The sequence below is a fragment of the Pocillopora verrucosa genome, chromosome 11, assembly GCF_036669915.1.
Source record: "Pocillopora verrucosa isolate sample1 chromosome 11, ASM3666991v2, whole genome shotgun sequence".
Lineage (NCBI taxonomy): Eukaryota > Metazoa > Cnidaria > Anthozoa > Scleractinia > Pocilloporidae > Pocillopora > Pocillopora verrucosa.
In genome coordinates this window covers 9,056,320-9,075,126 of record NC_089322.1, presented here as the reverse complement: position 1 = coordinate 9,075,126, position 18,807 = coordinate 9,056,320, and the positions used below count along the sequence as shown (strand labels likewise).

Here is an 18,807-nt window from a genome sequence, read left to right as displayed (position 1 = left end):
TGACCAGCAGTTAACCTCACGCAAAGTGTTAACATCCATAGCTCTATATTCTGAGCCCAGCGAAAGCCGAGCGTTAGAAAAGCGATTTATGAATGTCCTTGGGAACGCTTAGCAGTTCCTCTACTCATAGACATATAAAAGTTTGAATTGTCTAGATTCCCTTTATTTATCATTTTTTTCTTTTCTTTTTTTTTGTTTTTGATTTCCGATCGTTACGTGAGAATCTTGACCGGCTGCCCGTCATTTAGCCATAGCCGCTTCCGGAATGCAAACACTTAAAGCTCTCGCCTAAAAACCGATTCAAACGTTCAGTTTTTTGTTTTGCTTTGTTTTTTTTCAGTCCACACAGTGTTTTTGTACGGCTCTTGTCATGCCGATGTCTAGATCTATAAACAGTATTCAGGCCACAATCATGCAGAATTCCGGCTCTGTTCGGCTTTAGATCTTTATTCTGGTATTCACCTCCACCAGCCGAAGAGACAAAAATTGCATATCAAGAGTTTAATTTCTCGCCTAGTTTTAGTCGATTGACAGAGATAAACTAATCGTTGGTTTCCGTGTGGCATAGACTAGATAATTATTCACCTCAGCGTCGGTGAAAGAACTGAATATTTGCCTCCACTTAGGTAAATAATCTTCACTGAACTTTATAGAGAAAGTTGATAGTAACTTATCAATGATTCAATGTCTAAAACAATTCTGACATTCAGAGGTGATAATACAGTCTACTATGTCTTGCTTGCTTTCGAATCTTTATCTTGTATTAAGTGAAGTGTATCATCCATATCTTATTTAGATCTTTAGCCATGGTGTAAGGAAAAATGTGTTTTTAAATATTGAATATAATTCATTTTTCTATCGCCCTGTCTACATGGCTAAGCAGTAGAGCAAATAAACTAGTTTCATCTTCTTCGTCTGGACCAATTGGATCCAACTGATCCTTGTATCTCACGAATGTGGGATATTTAAGGAACCTTTCTTTGACATCAGAAAATCTTGAAACTCAATTCCTTTGTTAGACGTAATTGAATTCCAAATAAATAGAACTCTGAATATCGTCATCTGAAGGCTTAAAATGATCACACTCGAACCTCAATCCGCACTGTAGCTACCAGAATTTGCATTTCTATTTATTGTCAAATAACTGCGAAGTGATTTTATTTTGTGTTTCTTTCCATTGAACTACTATTGTGATGTTCTGTTTCCATTCAATTCAGTTCGCGTTTTTGCGTGAGTATATGTAAGAATTAAATAACTCCGGTAGCGATTTGTTTCTCGCCAGTATGCTTGTTATTTTCTTTAGATATTTCTCAGTTAATTTTAGTTGAGTAAGTCGTCTCGTTAGTTTTTGCTAGCGTCGTGTTGCTTTTGAGTTTTATTGCTGGACCTTGGTGCGCTACAAGTTCGTTTCTATTTCTTGTACTGCTTTGTCGTTATTCTTATTGAAGTTATATTTGAACTTAGATATTTATATTTCAAATCATTATTTTCAGTAGAATGACATCTACACATCTTTACATCTAAATATTCGTCTATTTGGCAAATAGATTAAATGTGCATTAATGTTTTCCGAGTGCGATAATTTGGTCTGCGTGACAAGTTTTATGGACGATACTGTCTCGATTTTGCCCCACACACATTGACTCAGTTTTTCTCAGTCTCTTCGACGCGTAAAAGGATCACAGTCAGGCCGGATTCCGGCTCTGTTAGGCTCCAGATAGAGAACTTTCCCATCGCCATCTTTCGGTCTATCGACGGAAATTAACTAATTTGGTTTCTCTGTGTTATATACCAAATAATTATTTACCTAAGTGTTGATGAAAGAAGTGAATATTTACCTCCATTACAGTGAACAATTGTTAACCACTCACCGGTCTGTGCAGAGCAAGTAGTTCATTGACCATACGGTCTCGATTTTCCTCCGCACATATTGGCTCGGTTTTCCTTAATTTCTTCGACGCGAAAAAGGGATCCTCTTCGTGTTATTGTCACCTTCGAGTAATATTTTAGCAGATAAGCCACAGTTAGCTCAATCGTTGTTTGTAATGATTTGTGCCTCTTCGTGAGCACTGCACACGCGATGACCTTTAGTTGAACAAAAATTCCTCCTTCAATTGAAATATTATGAAGCCACTACTTTCGTAGAATCTTATTTCCTGGGAAGCTATCAATGGGAAACTACTCTTTATATTTCTTTGAATTGTTTTTGCATTCATCATGCGAAGAGCTATCGCACACTTCGCAGAAAGAGATGACGCTTCTGGATTCTTAGAAAGAAGACACTCTATGCTTTTCAGAGGTATCTTTACTTCAGTTAATTTTACCAACAGTTCATAGATACAAGACGGTGCAATTAAAACACTCTTTTTTGAAGCTAATAAATTGCATGCTGCATTGAATAAAGGTGAATGAGGTAAAACGTGAAAAAACAATTGTCCAGACATGCGACTTTTAAGACTCGCTTCCTAGAAATCATCAACCGAAAAGAAAGGAAATATATTATTCTAATTTGCGAGCTCTCAAGTGCTTTAAGAAAGGTCTGAAGAAATATGTCAATAAGAAAGTGAAATCTCGAAATGGCGGTGGATCAACAAATGCAACTCAATCACACTCTGTGGTCGAAATACGTGGCCTCGACGCTTCAGGATGACGAATATTATGCACATTCTGCTTATTTTCAGGGAAACTATCAAAAGAAAACTGCGTTCAGTGTATGTTTTTTAGAATTGTTTTTGCAGTCATCAAGCAAAGAGCTATGGCGTACTTCGCGGAAAGACATGACGCTTTAGGATTCTTGGGGAAAAAAATACTCTAAGCCTTCAAAGGTTACCTTTACCTCAGTTGATTTCGCCTACGATGGTAAATCTAAGACAGTGGCATCAAACCATTCTTTTCTTAGATAATAAATTGCATGCTGAATTAAAATAAACGGCTTAATTGAAGTGAAAACGTCCGACATTATTGTCCAGACATGCGACTTTAGGAATCGTTTCCGAGAAATCGCCAACCAAAAACAAGGGGGAAAATACTACTCCGATTTGCGATCTTTCGAGCGCTTTAAGAAGGCCTGAAGAAATATGTTGACCACAAAAATACCAGTGGATCAACGAAAGTAGCTTAGTCCACTTTGTGAACGAAATACGCAACTGAGCGAGTTGGCAGACATGCGACCTCGATGGGCCGTGGCGACGAACATTATACATAAAATCTGCTAAAGAAAAGAAACCATGGAAAACATCAACATCATCAAAAGACTGGAGAGAAGTTGTTTCATTAGTTTTGGCAGCGCCGTGTTGCTCTTTGTTTTACTGCTGGACCTTGTTATAAGTTCGTTTCTATTTCATGTACTGCTTTGTCGTTATTCTTATTATAGACCTTATTATTTTTTTTTTTTTTTTCAGGCCTTATTTCTCAACTGCTTAAGTTGAGTATATACTGCGATGATCTTCATTTGCTTAAAATGTATTTTCCGCAGTACAAATATATGACTTTCATGTATTCTTATCACACCTTCTCCATCTACGGGTATATAACGAACTCACAATTGACCAGCTCCCAGTTGGCTTGATAGCTCAGTTGGTTAGAGCGCTGCACCGGTATCGCAGAGGTCATGGGTTCGATTCCCGTTCAGGCCTGAATTTTTTTCAGGCCTTATTTCTCAACTGCTTAAGTTGAGTATATACTGCGATGATCTTCATTTGCTTAAAATGTATTTTCCGCAGTACAAATATATGACTTTCATGTATTCTTATCACACCTTCTCCATCTACGGGTATATAACGAACTCACAATTGACCAGCTCCCAGTTGGCTTGATAGCTCAGTTGGTTAGAGCGCTGCACCGGTATCGCAGAGGTCATGGGTTCGATTCCCGTTCAGGCCTGAATTTTTTTTTTTTCAGGCCTTATTTCTCAACTGCTTAAGTTGAGTATATACTGCGATGATCTTCATTTGCTTAAAACGTTATTCTTATTGTTGTTATATTTGAACTTAGATATTTATATTTCAAATAATTTATTTTAAGTCTAATCACATCTACACATCTTTATATCTAAATATTCGTCTATCTGGCAAATAGATTAAATGTGCATTCATTTTGTGGCGCTAAACGTGTAGTATTTATCAACAACATCAGATCACGAAATTCAAGTGTTGCAATTTGTTTTCTGACCGTCATAATTTGGTCTGCGTGACAGGGTTCATTGACAATTCCGTCTCGATTTTCCTTCGCACAGGTCAGCTCAGTTTTTCTCAATCTCTTCGACGCGAAAAGAGATTGCAGTCAGGCCGGATTACGGTCCACGTCAAGAGTTTAATTTCCCACCATTGTTCGGTCCATCGATTGACATTAGCTAACTTCTCTTTCGTATATACTAAATAATTATTTACCGCAGTGTTGGTGAAAGTAGCGGATATTTCCCTCCAATAAAGTGAAAAATTGTTAACCACTCACCGGTTTGTGCAGAGCAAGTAGTTAATTGACCATACCGTCTCGATTTGCCTCCACATGTATTGGTTTGGTTTTTTAAGAGTAAGATTTTTGCCACAGCTGGCTCGTTGTTTTAGTATGATTGTGCCCTTTTGAAGTGAGCATTGCACACCCGATGATCTTTTGTTGAACGAAAAGTCCTTCTTCAGTTTAAATATTATGAAGCCACTACTTTCATAGAATCTTATTTCCTAAGAAGCTATTAAAGGGAAACTGCTCTTTATGTTTCTTTGAATTTTTTAGCAGTCATCATGCCAAGGGCTATCGCGCACTTCGCGGAAACAGATGAAGCTTTAGGATTCTTAGAAAAAATTACTCTATGCTCTCCAGAGTTACCTTTACTTCAGTTAAGTTTTTCCTACAGCTAAAAGGTCCAAGACAGTTCATTAAAACATTCTTTTCAGTTGCAGGTAATAGATTGCATGCTGGATTAAATAAACGTGAGTGAAGTAAAACGTGAGAAATGATATTCCAGACGTGGAGATTTTTTTTTCACTCGTTTCTTAGGAATCGCTGACCTTGTACTCAGAAATATAAATATATATATATATATATATATATATATATTTATATTTCATATTATCTACTTTCAGTCAAATCGCATCTACACATCTTTATATCTAAACATTCGACTTTCTGGCGAATAGATTAAATGTGCATTTATATTGTGGCGTTTTTAAAAGTGCAGTATTTATCTACATGCAACAACATGAGATCAGGAAATTCAAGTGTGACAATTTGGTCTGCGTGACAGAGTCCATTGACGACAGTCTCGATTTTCCTCTGCACAGATTGGCTCGGTTTTTCTCAATATCTTCGACGCGAAAATGTGATCCTCTTCGTGTAATTGTCACATAGATTTTGCATAGAATCCATCGTTAGCTCGTTGTTTTGGTATGATTTGTGCCCTTTCGAAGTGAGCATTGCACACGCGGACCCTTTGTTAAACGAAAATTTCTCCTTGAAATATTATAAAGCCACTACTTTCGTAGAATCTTCTTTGCTGGGAAACTGCTCTTTATGTTTCTCTGGATTGTTTTCATCATGCAAAGAGCTATCACGCACCTTAGAATTCTTGGAAAAAGAAATACACTTTGCTTTCTGGAGGTACCTTTACTTCAGTTAATTTTACCTACAGTTCGTAGATCCAAGACAGTCACGGTGCCATTAAAACACTCTTTTTCGAAGCTGATAAAAATCATGCTGGATTAAATAAACGGGAGTGAAGTAAAACATGAGCTTGAGAAACGATTTTTCAGAGATGCAATTTTTTTCACTCGTTTCTTAGAAATCGTTGACCGAAAAGAAAGGTGGAAATATTACTCTAATTCGCGGTCTCTCGAGTGCTTCAAGTCGGAACGTCTGAAGAATTAGGTTAACAAAAGAGTGATTTTAATTTTCATGCAGACATGCGATTTTAAGACTTGTTTCTTAGAAATTACTGAAGGGGGAAATTTTTGCTTCGATTTGCAAGCTCTCGAGTGTTTCAATAGATGACTTTTGGTCGTCTTTTGGTTGTACTAACTGAGATCTTAGCGTAGTCTCCGACTTGAAAACAACGTGCGACGAGACCTTTGGCGCGCTCGTAAAGGCACTTGACAATACCGCGTTTTACTGATCGAGGGTGGTGTGAATCGTACGCTAAGTATTGATCGGTGTGCGTGGGCTTCCTGTATACGCTGGTGGCGAGTTGGCCGTCTGGTTCTCTTAAAATTGTGGTGTCAGACTTGCCTTCATTGATCGTGACCCTTAGTACTACACGCGCAGAGTCAAAGAGGCAGTTCATATAAGACTTCACCCTAACGACATCAACATCATCACACATGATTACATCGTGAGACAAACGAAAAAACTTAGCTTTTATTGTTATTCACCAAGATGAATAACCACAACCTTTTTTACGAAATAATCTTAGATATTTGTCATGCTATAACCCCGACCTATAAATGACGATGTGTTCCTTGAAGAACGAAAGAAAACGAACCAATACAAAAACAAAAAAGTATCGCAAACAATTTATTGAAACACGCCTCTTACAAGTGTCGAATGTCATTTTAAATTTTCTAAGTCCAGAAACTCTTCTGTAACTCAAGACAAACAAGGGGCTAAAGCCTTCTAAACTTTAACATTTAACTAACAAACATCATCATCAAATATTTCATCCTCAAATATTTCAATGCATCACCGTTCTTATCCTGCACGCCATCGCACTGATCATTTCCGGTGGCCCCAAGATCCCGATTGTTTGCGCAGAAAGGACTGTAGTCGCTGTAAGCCAATTCTAGCGCTTCCTTGGCCGGGGCGGCGAAGTTGCAGTCAGAATCTATCAGGTTCTTTAAACACCTCTTTACTTTTGCATTTTCCCTGGAAGAAAAAAATTCACAACGTTCATTAAAAAATAAAATAAGATAAATAAATAAATAAATAATGATAGTTCTCTAAAGAGCACAATGGTGCTATACCGTTTGGTGCGCTGGCGCCTTAATATAAAGAAAAGTTTTCACTGGGTCTCGTCTGAGTAATTGTATCGTGTCCCTAAGCATGCTGAAGGAGACACTATAAGAAAAACCAACAGAGAGTTAAATATGCAATGATTGACATTTATAAATGCAGGGTCAGGGGCATATTTGGGACGGGGGGATGGGGGCGGGGGGGGGGGGGTTGGGGTGCCCACACCCATAGTGCCCCCACCTCTTTTAAAGCCTTTTTTCACATTAAACGAATCTTATCAACGACATCTCTGACTTTACTTTCTCGCAGTGAATCTCCCATACAGACCATCATCACGTCGACAACACAATTCTTCAGTTCGGCTAAGCTCCACACTGTAATACGAAGAAGATAAAAATTATCATGGTCAAGCAGTCGAACCAAATTGCGATGTTTTGATGTATCAATACGTGGGGCAGTACACTGACCTTTATTTAAAAAAATAAAAGAAAAACAGCTAAAGATAAAAGAAAAACTAACAAAAGGCAATAACCAACTAAAAGAAATCAGGATGGGGAAGGAATGGGCAATTAGAAACTACAGAAGCAAATGCGACCTAGCTATGAAGTTCTGTAAATGAATGACAGCAACAGCAAATATGAGGAAAATTCTACTCGTAGCCTAACAGATTTGTAGCAAACAGTATTTGGTATACTTATGTCCTTAAGAACGATCGCTCTTCAAATGTACTTACCCACAATTTGCCTTTGGGTCTTTTGGAAAATTTTAAGAAAAGCAGTACTGCATTTACGAGCACTGCAGTAGTACTCCATGAAAGTACAAGAGCCCACGCTAGGAAACGGAAACTGCAACTTAAGTGATAAGGATTTCTCAACCAAATCTTCTTGCCAAATTTAAGTCGGTTAGCCTGATCTAAATTCTCGGGTGAAATAACTCTAATTCCGGGCGACAAAACTACAGGAGAGATAACTTTAGGGCGACTTGACTGGTTCAGTTAACTGAATTAACAATACTGACTCAGTTCTCCTCTGCACAGATTGGCTCGTTTCCCTCTTTCTCTTCGAGTTTTCTCTCCCCTTCATGGTGAACAAGGGATCTTGTCACTTTAGTAAGAGACTTTTACCGAGAAAATACAATTGGCACGTTGTTTCAGAACGATTTAATGCCCCTTTCGGAGTGAGCACTGCATTTATTGACTCTTCGTTGGACAAGAATCTTCCCTGAAAAATTATGAAGGCACTTATTTTGTAGATTCTTACTTCCTGAGAGGCCGATAAAGGAAAATTTCAGTTTGAGTTTCTATGATTATGTTGCTGCCAGAAACAGACTGCAATGAAATCCACCACGAGGTGTATTAGAGGCCAGTTTCAGTTTTGATTCTCCACGGAAAGAAGTGACGCGCGAGGTTTCTTAGAAAAAAGATACTCTACGCTTTGCAAAGGTACCATTATTTCAGTTTCACTAACAGTTTATAGAGAAGATAGTGACATTTTGTTGATTATTTCAGTTAATTTCACCAACAATTTGTAAATCCAAGATAGTGACATTTTGTAGAAAATGAAGCACATACGTGTTTAAAATAAATTGAAGTAAAAGCGAGAGTAATGATTCTCCAAACATGCGAGTTTGAGATTCGTTCCTTCCACATCACTTACCAAAAACAAAGGAGAAGAATTACTCCGACTCGCGAAATCTCGATTGGCCTAAGAAAGATCTAAGAAAGTAATCAATCTCTCTGGCGGATCAACAACATGAACTTTGCCAATATTTCGAGTGAAATGCGCAATGAGCGAGTTAGGTAAACATACAAGTTTCAGGCTTCAGGGCGATGCACATTATACTAATCTGCTTAAGAAAACTAAAAAATGAATAGAAAAACTAGAAACAAATCCATCAGAACTAATGAAATAATCTGGTCTGCGTGACAGGGTTCATTGACAGCACTGTCTCGATTTTCCTCTGCGCAGATTGGCTCGGTTTTTCTCGCTCTCGTCGACGCGAAAAAGGGATCCTCTTCGTGTTCTTGTCAACTTAGAGTAATATTTTTGCAGAGAGTCCACAGTTGACTTGTTGTTTTGTTATGATTTGTGCCCTTTCGAAGCTAGCACTGCACAAGAGATGACTTTTTCCGGTTGAACGAAAATTCCTCCTTCATTTAAAATAGTATGAAGCCACCACTTTCGTGGAATCTTATTTCCAGGGAAGCTATCAAAGGGAAACTGCTCGTTACGTTTCATTGAATGGTTTTTGCAGGCATCATGCCAAGAGCTGTCGTACACTTCGCAGAATTATTCTTTGAAAAAAATAAAAATACTCTATGCTTTCCAGAGCCGGGTACCTTTACTTCAGTTAATTTTACCCACGGTTCATAGATCCAAGACAGTGCCATAAAAACACTCTTTTTCGTTGCTAATAAATTGCATGCTGGATTAAATAAAGATGAGTGAGGTAAAACGTGAGAAATGATGTTCTAGGCATGCGATCTTTTTTTGCTTTTGCTCGTTTCTTAGAAATCGCCAACCGTAAAGGAGGGGATAAATGTTACTCTAATTCGCGGTCTCTTGTGTGCTTTAAGAAAGGTCTGAATGTTAACAAGAAATTGAAATTTTAAAATGCTGCTGGACCAACAAATGCAACTTGATCAACTTTGTGGTCGAAATATGCAACTGAGAGAGTTAGGTAAACATGCAACCTCGACGCTGTAGGATGTCAAACATTATACACATTATGCTTATTTCCAGGGAAGCTCTCGAAGGATAACTGCTTTTCATGTTCCTTAACTGTTTCTGCAGTCATCAAGAAATCGCAAACCGAAAAGAAAGGAGATATTATCATTCTGATTGGCGATCTCTCGAGTGCTTTAAGAAAAGTCTGAAGAAATATGTTAACAAGAAAGTGAAATTTCGAAATGCCAGTGAATCGACAAAAGTTACTTAGCCAACTTTGTAAACGAAATACGCATTTGAGTGAGTTTGGTAGACATGCAACCGCAATACTCCCGTGGCAACGAACGTTATGGATAATCTGCCTGCGAAAACTTGACACTCAATGAAAGTTCTAGAAACGAAGTCATCGAATTATAAAAATCATTGGTAAGACTGGAGAGAAGCCAGCTGACACTTACATACAGATATGAAACAAATATCACATCGACAAATTGGTTAGAAAACCATTGTCTACTTCTTTACAGCTCCACTCAGACTGGCCATCTAACGAGAGTCCCACCACTGTATGCATATATAGTTAAGCTGTAAGAACGAGTATCAAGCTCTTTTGGTCCGCACGCCTCCCTTTCCCTACCCCCCTCCAATTAAAGATTTAAAATGCATACGAGCGGTTGCTAATAGCAGGTAAAGTGCTGTGAGGGGACGAAAGAAATATAAAAGCAATGACAACAAGCTTTATTTGCACAACCGCATACATTTGCAAAAAGTATTGCAAAAGTCAACTCATTTCTTTTTTAATTTCAGGTTTTCTAAGTTACATCGCTAACGATTTGTCATGTACATCAAAGCAAAATAAAACATTGATAGTAAAGGTAAATAGCCTCTACGATGTTGAAGGTATTTTTATTTTCTTTTGTTCTGGATTTTGATCATTGTGTGAACACTAAGAACGAAATTTAAATTATTATACTAATATTGCTAACCATATTAGCTAATTTAACAGGAAGTAGAAATTGGTAAGAGCTATACGACGGTAATTTAATATATCTGTGATTTGTTCGTCTTATAACTAACATTTCTTGGAGAGAACAAGAACAAATGAGGAAATCACTAGTTAATTTTAGAAGCTATGTATCACATTCAAAACTGTAAATGTTCGTGACCTTGTTGAATAGTTCCAGCGATTGATAGAATTGCATTTGGCATGATAGGTCAGTTCAAAAAGAGCAATAAAAACTTGCCCGCTGGTCGACTATTGAACCCTCGAGAGCTTGATGGCAGGAACATCGGACTACCCACTCAGGAATACAAAATAATACGGGTGAACTGGTAAAGAAATCTAACGAAATTCGAGGTGGGTGTGGGAAAGGAAAAAAGAGAGAGTTTACAATGACGGACTCCAATCTTAACTGGGTGAGAAGCAATACTTATGAAAACTTAATGATAACAGTTAAAGGATGGGAAGAGGGGAAGAACGGGATTATGTTGAAGATAAAGTTGTGGTGCAACATTTAATTTGTGTAAAAAAAACTGTGTATTTTACCCGGTTTGAAAGGTATTCTCTCTTTTGCCTAGTTGGTGTGAAGTTGGGTTCAGCATTAATCACTCCTCCTGTTTACCACCATCACCCCCACCCTCCCCCCCTTGCCCATTTCACTCCATTTCCAGTCAAAGAACTAAAAGCCATGTTCATTCAACTTACGAGCAAAGAGTGGGATCTGCTCTGTCCTTGATAAATTTTTGTCGAAATGATCGCATGCAATTTTGCGAATCATTGTTATATGATGCGGAACAAAGGTTACTGCCTGGTGACAAAGTGGGGAGTTCCATATAATTTTGGCCACAATATTCTTCTTTCTTAAAGCTGGCGTCAACGATCCCTTTGATTTGGCTTTCGGTCAGTCGGTCTTTCCAACAAAACTTAATCAGGTCGCCAATACAATCTTTCATTTTGGTGAACACCGCGCTGTAGGGACAAGACAGAAAACATCATGATCAAAATTCGAGCCGCGATGTTTTGATGTATTTTTTGCAGCGCGGAAAAATGCCTCCTCTTCCAAAGAAAAATGAAAGAAAGAAAGAAAGAAGAAAGAAAGAAAGCAAGAAAGAAAGCAAGAAAGAAAGAAAGAACGAAAGAACAAAAGAAAGAAAGAAAGAACAAAAGAGAGAAAGAAAGAACGAAAGAAAGAAAGAAAGAATGAAAGAAAGAAAGGAAGAAAGAAAGAACGAAAGAACGAAAGAAAGAAAGAAAGAAAGAAAGAGAGAAAGAGAGAGAGAGAGAGAGAGAGAGAGAGAGAGAGAGAGAGAGAGAGAGAGAGAGAGAGAGAGAGAGAGAGAGAGAGAGAGAGAGAGAGAGAGAGAGGGAGAGAGAGAGAGAAACAGCTAGGTGAAAAGAAAAAAAAGGAAAACTTAATAGAGACAATGACTAACCAAAAGAAATCGGGATGACTGAGGATAGAGAAGAGTTAAGCCATGGATATAACAAACTACAGAAAAGAATTAAACCTGAAAAATGCTACTCCTTCCTCCACAGATTTGTTGCAACACCTGTTTGGTATTCCGCATACAAACACCTTTAGAACCCGCCACTCTTTATATCCACTTACCTACAATCTGCCTTTGGGTCTCTCTGAAATGCTTTAAAAAAAGCAGTATTGCATTTACGAGCACTGCAGTAGTATTCCATGAAAGAACATGAGCCCAAACTTACGTTAGAAAAGGTAGCATCGCTTCCGACAAGGAAAACTGTTTAAAATTAAATACAAAACAAACCCAGAGGTGAATAAAAATTGAAAGACATCAACAGTTGACTACTTATTAACCAGAGTGATGTTTATCAGTAAGCAGCGAAGTCGAAACAGCTATGCCGTCTGAGATTTTCCCATGACAGCCGGCTGGGCGAGTTCTTGAATATATTGTTCACGCAAATATATTGTTTATAAGAAATAGGACGAAATGTATGATATTTGAACATTAGAGGACTTTCCGTGTTTACATAAGCTCAGCAGGTTAGAGTTAGGAAGCTGGGAGAATTCAAGAAATTTATGCAAACCCTATACTGTTGCAACGTCTTTGAGCAGCTTCCTAGTTTCCAATATCCGCGCAACATTTGCATATTGAATAAGCTTCGCGCCAATTGGTCAAATTTTCCTATTGTGTTGGTATGTCGTTTCATATAAGTATCTTAACTGTCAGGCATGTTCTTACTGTCTTTTCTTTGTTCGATTTTCATTTCCTTGTTATCGTTGTACATTGTTGTTATTCAAGTCAGTTCTTCATACATTTCAGACACCACTGGCTGTTGGTCAGAGAAAGCATTACCACTATGTAAACTCCATGCAGTGGTCTTTTACATTTCAAAACCCCACAAATAATTCCTAGTAGGATTTACAACCCTTAATCGAACTGAAACTTTTGTATGGGGTCCAGATAAATGACAAGTGGTCCAGATGTTTGCAGCCGGTTGGAATTTAACTGAAATTCCAGTATGTGCTGCCAAAAATGGGATGCAGCTCCCAGCAAAACCTCCTTTTGTTGACTTACAGCTACTATAAAAGTTACTTTTTGTGCCCTAACTTATTCACTGTTTTTACTGTTTCATGTCTGGTCTCTCTCAGGGCATTTGCAACCTCCCCCCACCCCCCCCCCCAAAAAAAAAAATAATGAATGAATAAATAAATATCCTCCGCACTTAAATGCTTTGTTGAGAGGGTGTTTTTTTTTTCATGATATTTCATTGTTATATTTTAACGCCACCACTTGTCACAGAAACTGCTATGTAAAGTGATCGTTCAGATGCAATGGTATGAAATCGAATCTACCAAAGGTTGTGACTGATTTGCTCTTCGTTCAAGCTGTCCTAATTTTTTCCACTTCTTTCAATACCTGTCAAACTTTGAGTTTCATTGGCAAATTAGCACCTGAGTGTTTGGCTTGCCTATGGACATGTTAAAATTTCCGAGAAATCGTTAAAACAAAATGCGCAGTAAATTCATATATAGTACCTTTAACAACAAAATGCTCCGATGAAAGTAGATCATTTAAATTACTTATTTTCAGAGACAAAAACGATAGTTACGTCTAGAGTTTCAATCAGAAGTCAAGGTAAAAATTGCTGAATTTTTCGCTTTTGAGTGAAACGGATCGTATTTCACAGTAAAATTCCAAATATTTCTAGTGCACGAAGTGATCTCATGTTTACATGAATAATTAATTAGACGAGAAATATTTCTCGACAAAAGCTGGATTCAAAACAGTTTTTTATTTGCCGTTAAAAGCAAAAAAAAGTACAAACTTTGTTCAGGTTAAGAAACCCGCGCTGTAGATTTCACAGTCTTCTACCTCTCTGACACATCATTACTTTAATGCAGTATTTGTCGGGCCTTGGAAGCGTCAAATTGTCACATGAAGACTGAAACTTCGGTTTTCACTCCAAGCCATAATTCACATCACTTCGGTGAATCGAAGTGTCGTTTAACTCGGAAGCTTATTCTGTCGCTTTAAAGACTTTGATATCCATTATTTTCTACGCAGAGTATTCTGTAGCATTGTTACTTTTCATTTTGAGCTCCAGAAGGTCTAACTCGATCGGAAAAAAAAAAAAAACCGAAAATACGACTTGAAATTATTTAAAGTCGGCCGCGAGGATGCTATTCCTGGCATTCCTCATCAAATTATGTGCTAGCCCAACTGGAACGAAGATCGGTCGGAACATCGCCGAGTGCAAGCGAAAATTCCTGAATGCGTAAAGCAGTTTTTTTTTGGTTCAACTTGTTACCCATCAGAATAATTGTCTACTGAGTTATGCTATTGTTTACTTTTCGATGACTATAATGTCCATTGCTTTCTAAAGCAGTAGACATAACAAATTCACTCGTCACGTAGGCCAGCGCGTGACGTATCTTAAGGAGAAATCTTCAAATCTCAATTCACGGGTCACGTTTATCTCAGGGTTATTGAAGAGGCAAATCACGCCTCATGCTGGTTTACAATTTCACAAATCACGCCTTTTTGTGTCGTTTCATTTTAGTGCTGCGGATGACGCTTTTAAAGTCACTGATCGACCGGTCATCTAAAGGGTACGTTTGAATATTGAAACCCTATGCATGAGGTAGCGCCAAAGAGCCTTTGACTACCTCATGGTATGACGCCAGTAACACAACAGTGAAACCTGTTTTTAGCGGCACCGTATAAAGCGGTTGGTTGTCACTGAGATCCCGAAATTTATCTGACTTTCGAATAAACTTTGTCTTGAACTCTCATCTGCTCATTGATGTCAAGTGTACGTCACGCAATTTTGAGAGGAGATGGCAAAGTCTCACGTTACTGTACATCTGCTTTTCAGTGGAGCTCTTCACAATCGTATCACAGTTTCGGATTCTTAAAAATGACTGCACTTTTCATAGAATTTTCGAATGCATAAGCTTTTTCAACGACTCTGATATAAATTTCATTTTCATTCTGAGAACTCAATAACCCACGGAAAGCTTGTTGTGTGATTATATCATGTTATTCAAGTAACAGCAGGTTTCTTGGGCACAGTTTATATTTAAAACTTAACTTGTGTGGCTCGCCGCAGTGTCTTGTTAGGCTCTGAAAGCAAGCCCATTGATGGATTCATGTCAGCTTATAAATGTGCAAAGGTATTCAGCGCTGTTTGGCTCTTATCCATCTCCTTCTATAAGCTTTCTCCGGCCGGTCATGACCCTGACAAGTGCGTAACGTTTTCTTGCGGTTCAGAAACTGCGAGCCAGACAATTTTTTTTGTCTGGCTCTTGTAAGTCCGATATCTGGATCTATGAATGGTATTCAGGCCGCAGTTAGGCCGGATTCCGGCTCTGTTAACTCCAGATCTCTATTCACCTCCTGATGCAGTCGAAGAAACAAAATTCCATGCTAAGATTTAAATTTCCCACCATTTTTCGGTCTGTAGACTGAAATCAACTAAATTTGGTTTCTGCGTGGTATATACTGAATAATTATTTCATACAACTCCACTAAAGTAAAAAGTTATTAACTACTCACCGGTCCGTACAAAGCAAGTAGTTTATTGACCATACTGTCTCGATTTTCCTCCGTACAGATTGGCTCGGTTTTTCTCAATCTCTTCGACAAATAAAAAAGGGATCCTCTTCGCATTATTGTCACCTAAGAGTAAGATTGTTGCAAAGAAGCCACAGTTGGCTCGTTGTTCCGGTATAATTTGTGCCCTTTCGAAGTGAGCACTGCACACGAGATGACCCTTTGTTGAACGGAAATTCCTCTCTGAAATATTATGAAGCCACTACTTTCGTAGAATCTTATTTCCTGGGAAGCTATTAAAGGAAAACTGCTCTTTATGTTTTTGCATTCATCACGCAGAGCTATCGCGCACTTCACGGAAAGAGATGGCGCTTTAGAATTCTTGGAGGTACCTTTACTTCAGTTAATTTTACCTAAAATTCATAGATCCAAGACAGTGCCATTAAAACACTTTATTTTGTTCATAATAAATTGCATGCTGGATTCAATAAACGTGAGTGAAGAAGAAATAATTGCGAAATGCTTCTCCAGACATGCGATTTTCTGACTCGTTTCGTGGAAATCGCTGACCGATAAGAAGGGGATAAATATCTTTAAATATCATTCTAATTGGAGATCTCTTGAGTGTTTTAAAAAAGGTTAACAAGAGAGTGAAATTTTAAAATGCCAGTGGATCAACGAAAGTAACTTAGCCAACCTTGTGATCGAAATACGCAACTGAACGCGAACATGCAACCTGCCCACGTTCTAGAACGAGAAACACGAGACAAATTCTCCTCATTTCCAACGAAGCTATTGAAGGAAAACTGCTCTGAATGGTTCTCCCTAATTGCCTTTCCAATCATCTGCGAAGAGCTATCGCGTGCTTCGGGGAAAGACATATTGAATAAGGATTCTTGAAAAAGAATACTCTATGCCTTCCCAACTTTACTACATTAATTTCACCTACAGTTTATAGATCTAAGACAGTGACATAAAAACACCCTTTTTGTAGAAAATACACTGCAGACTGGATTTAAATAGGGGGGAGTCGATTAAAATCATGTGAATGATTGTTCAGACATGCGATTTAAAAACTCGTTTCCCAGAAATCACTGATTGAAAAGAAGAGAACAAATGCTACTTCGATTGGCGATCCCTCGAGTGTCTAAAGCAAGGTCTAAATAAACACGTTTACAAGAAAGTGAAATTTGAAAATGACGGCGGATAAACAAAAGTAACTAAGACAAATTTGTACAAGGAATAAGCAAGTGAGCGAGTTAGGTAAACATGCAACCTTGACTGAAGGATGACGAACGTTTTACATATTCGCTCTACGATTCTTGGAAAAAGATACTCTACTCTTTCCAAAGGTACCATTATTTCAGTAAATTTCACCTAAAATGTAAAGATCCAAGACAGTGCCATTAAAACACTCTTTTTAGATGATGAATTGCACACTGAATTGAAATGAATGGCTTAATCAGGTAAAAACGTGGGGACGTTTGTGTCAGCTATGCAATTTTGAGATTCGTTTCTTAGAAATAACTTACCGAAAATTACTCTAAATTGCGATCTCTCTAGTGCTTTAAAAAAATTTCTGGAGGAATATTTTAACAAGAAAGTGAAATTGCCAGTGGATCAACGAAAGTAACCCTGCCAACTATGTGAATGAAATACGTAACCAAGCCAGTTAAGAAAACATGCAATCTCAACGCTCTAGGGCGACGGACATTCTTCATACTATGCTACATAAGAGTTTAGACTCGATAGAAAAATTAGAAACGAAGCCATCGCAAAAATCGATATCATCGTACAGACTGAAAATAAGCCAATAGCACTAATGGAGAAATATTACATTGACAAACTCGACTGTAAACCATGGTTTATTTGTTTGCATGCACTGATAACCTCTGTTTAAAGTATTTACCCCTCTGCAAATGCTTTGCACCCGAAACGCAAAACAACGATAATAATCTGAAATTGATTGCAAAGGTGAATTGACTTACCAAAGGCAAATAAAATGCTGAAGCAAATCATTTTCATCCTGTTCGTTGTGGACTTGATCTCTGCTCAGACTGAGTTCTGTTAAGAGTACTACCCAATTTAAGCGTCGGGTTAAGTCAAATGTTTGAAATGCTACTAATTGGATCTTTGTGTCATGCGCAAAGGTTTCTGGAACTGTGGGATGGCAAACATTTCAAGTATATGGCGGAGGGTTGTTTTGACGTCCGTGGTAACGATTTTGACGAGAGGTCAATGATTTTTCGCCGCGGTTTTATCAGAAAAGGATTTTGTCTGAATAACTATGAAATTGGTCATAAAATATACTAATGATCTTCTCTCCTTGCGTTAGCTAAGGTCTATTAATTGTGAAATCGTCATCGATTAGTGCTCTCGAAATATTACAAGAAAACATCACAAAATATTCACGAAGAATTTCAAGAGGCCTCAAATAGGCTGTCGACAACCCTAATACACCTGAAAAGGAAGTTTCGCTCTCGCATCAGTTGAGATGGATCCGCAATCGCGCATCAAAAAAAAAAAAAACCAGGAAAACAAAAAAAAAAACGTGAAAATATTAAAGCTAAACCGTTTAAATCAAAGGGCATACTTGCCCTTTAAAAAAGTCATTACAGGAGAGCTAGCTGGCGAGGTGTTTTAAGGTTTAAAGGAAAAAAAAGCCCTAAAGGGTAAAGCTCGGACGAGGACTGCTGATAAATCGGACGAGGAGGCTATCCAAGAGAGGGGGAAATCCGAGATTCAGTGGAGGATGTTCCTCAAGTGTCGGTATAGAAAGGCGTCCATGGTTCTATTTCAGTAACAAAAAGAGGATTAATTTTTTAGTATCTGCGGAAAGCCTCATACCTTCAACTAGTCGTGGCTGGTCAGGTTCAAACATTGGGATGAACTAAGGAAACAGCTAAGTCTCTAAAAGCTGTTTTTTTAGATCGACATAATTGTTTCGCTATAAGTCATTTTGCTATGAATTTTTTCGCTTTAAATAACTTGGTTAAAGCGAATCTAGTCCTCGTGAGTCGCAACACTGAACATTGATACTATTGGCTTCGGCAAAGGAAAGTGGACATACATTAACCGCAGGAGGAACTTCAAATCTGTTCCCTTGGAGGCTACCCAAACTGTTCGCAATGTAAATATTCTTTTAACTATAGCATTTTAGTAGTCAAGTTCTTAATGTATA

The 18,807-nt window shown here is 38.1% G+C and overlaps 1 protein-coding gene across 1 annotated transcript; it reads right to left on the bottom strand.

Annotated features, from left to right (window-relative positions):
- Positions 1-6,617: 6,617 nt before the first annotated feature.
- LOC131769235 (uncharacterized) lies at positions 6,618-17,645 on the bottom strand. The gene is made up of 4 exons (XM_066173963.1): positions 17,615-17,645; positions 12,212-12,350; positions 11,308-11,571; positions 6,618-6,852 (listed from the first exon to the last, which is right to left on the bottom strand). Exons 1-4 carry the CDS (start codon positions 17,643-17,645, stop codon positions 6,618-6,620), a joined length of 669 nt encoding a protein of 222 aa, XP_066030060.1.
- Between the last annotated feature and the right edge of the window lie 1,162 nt (positions 17,646-18,807).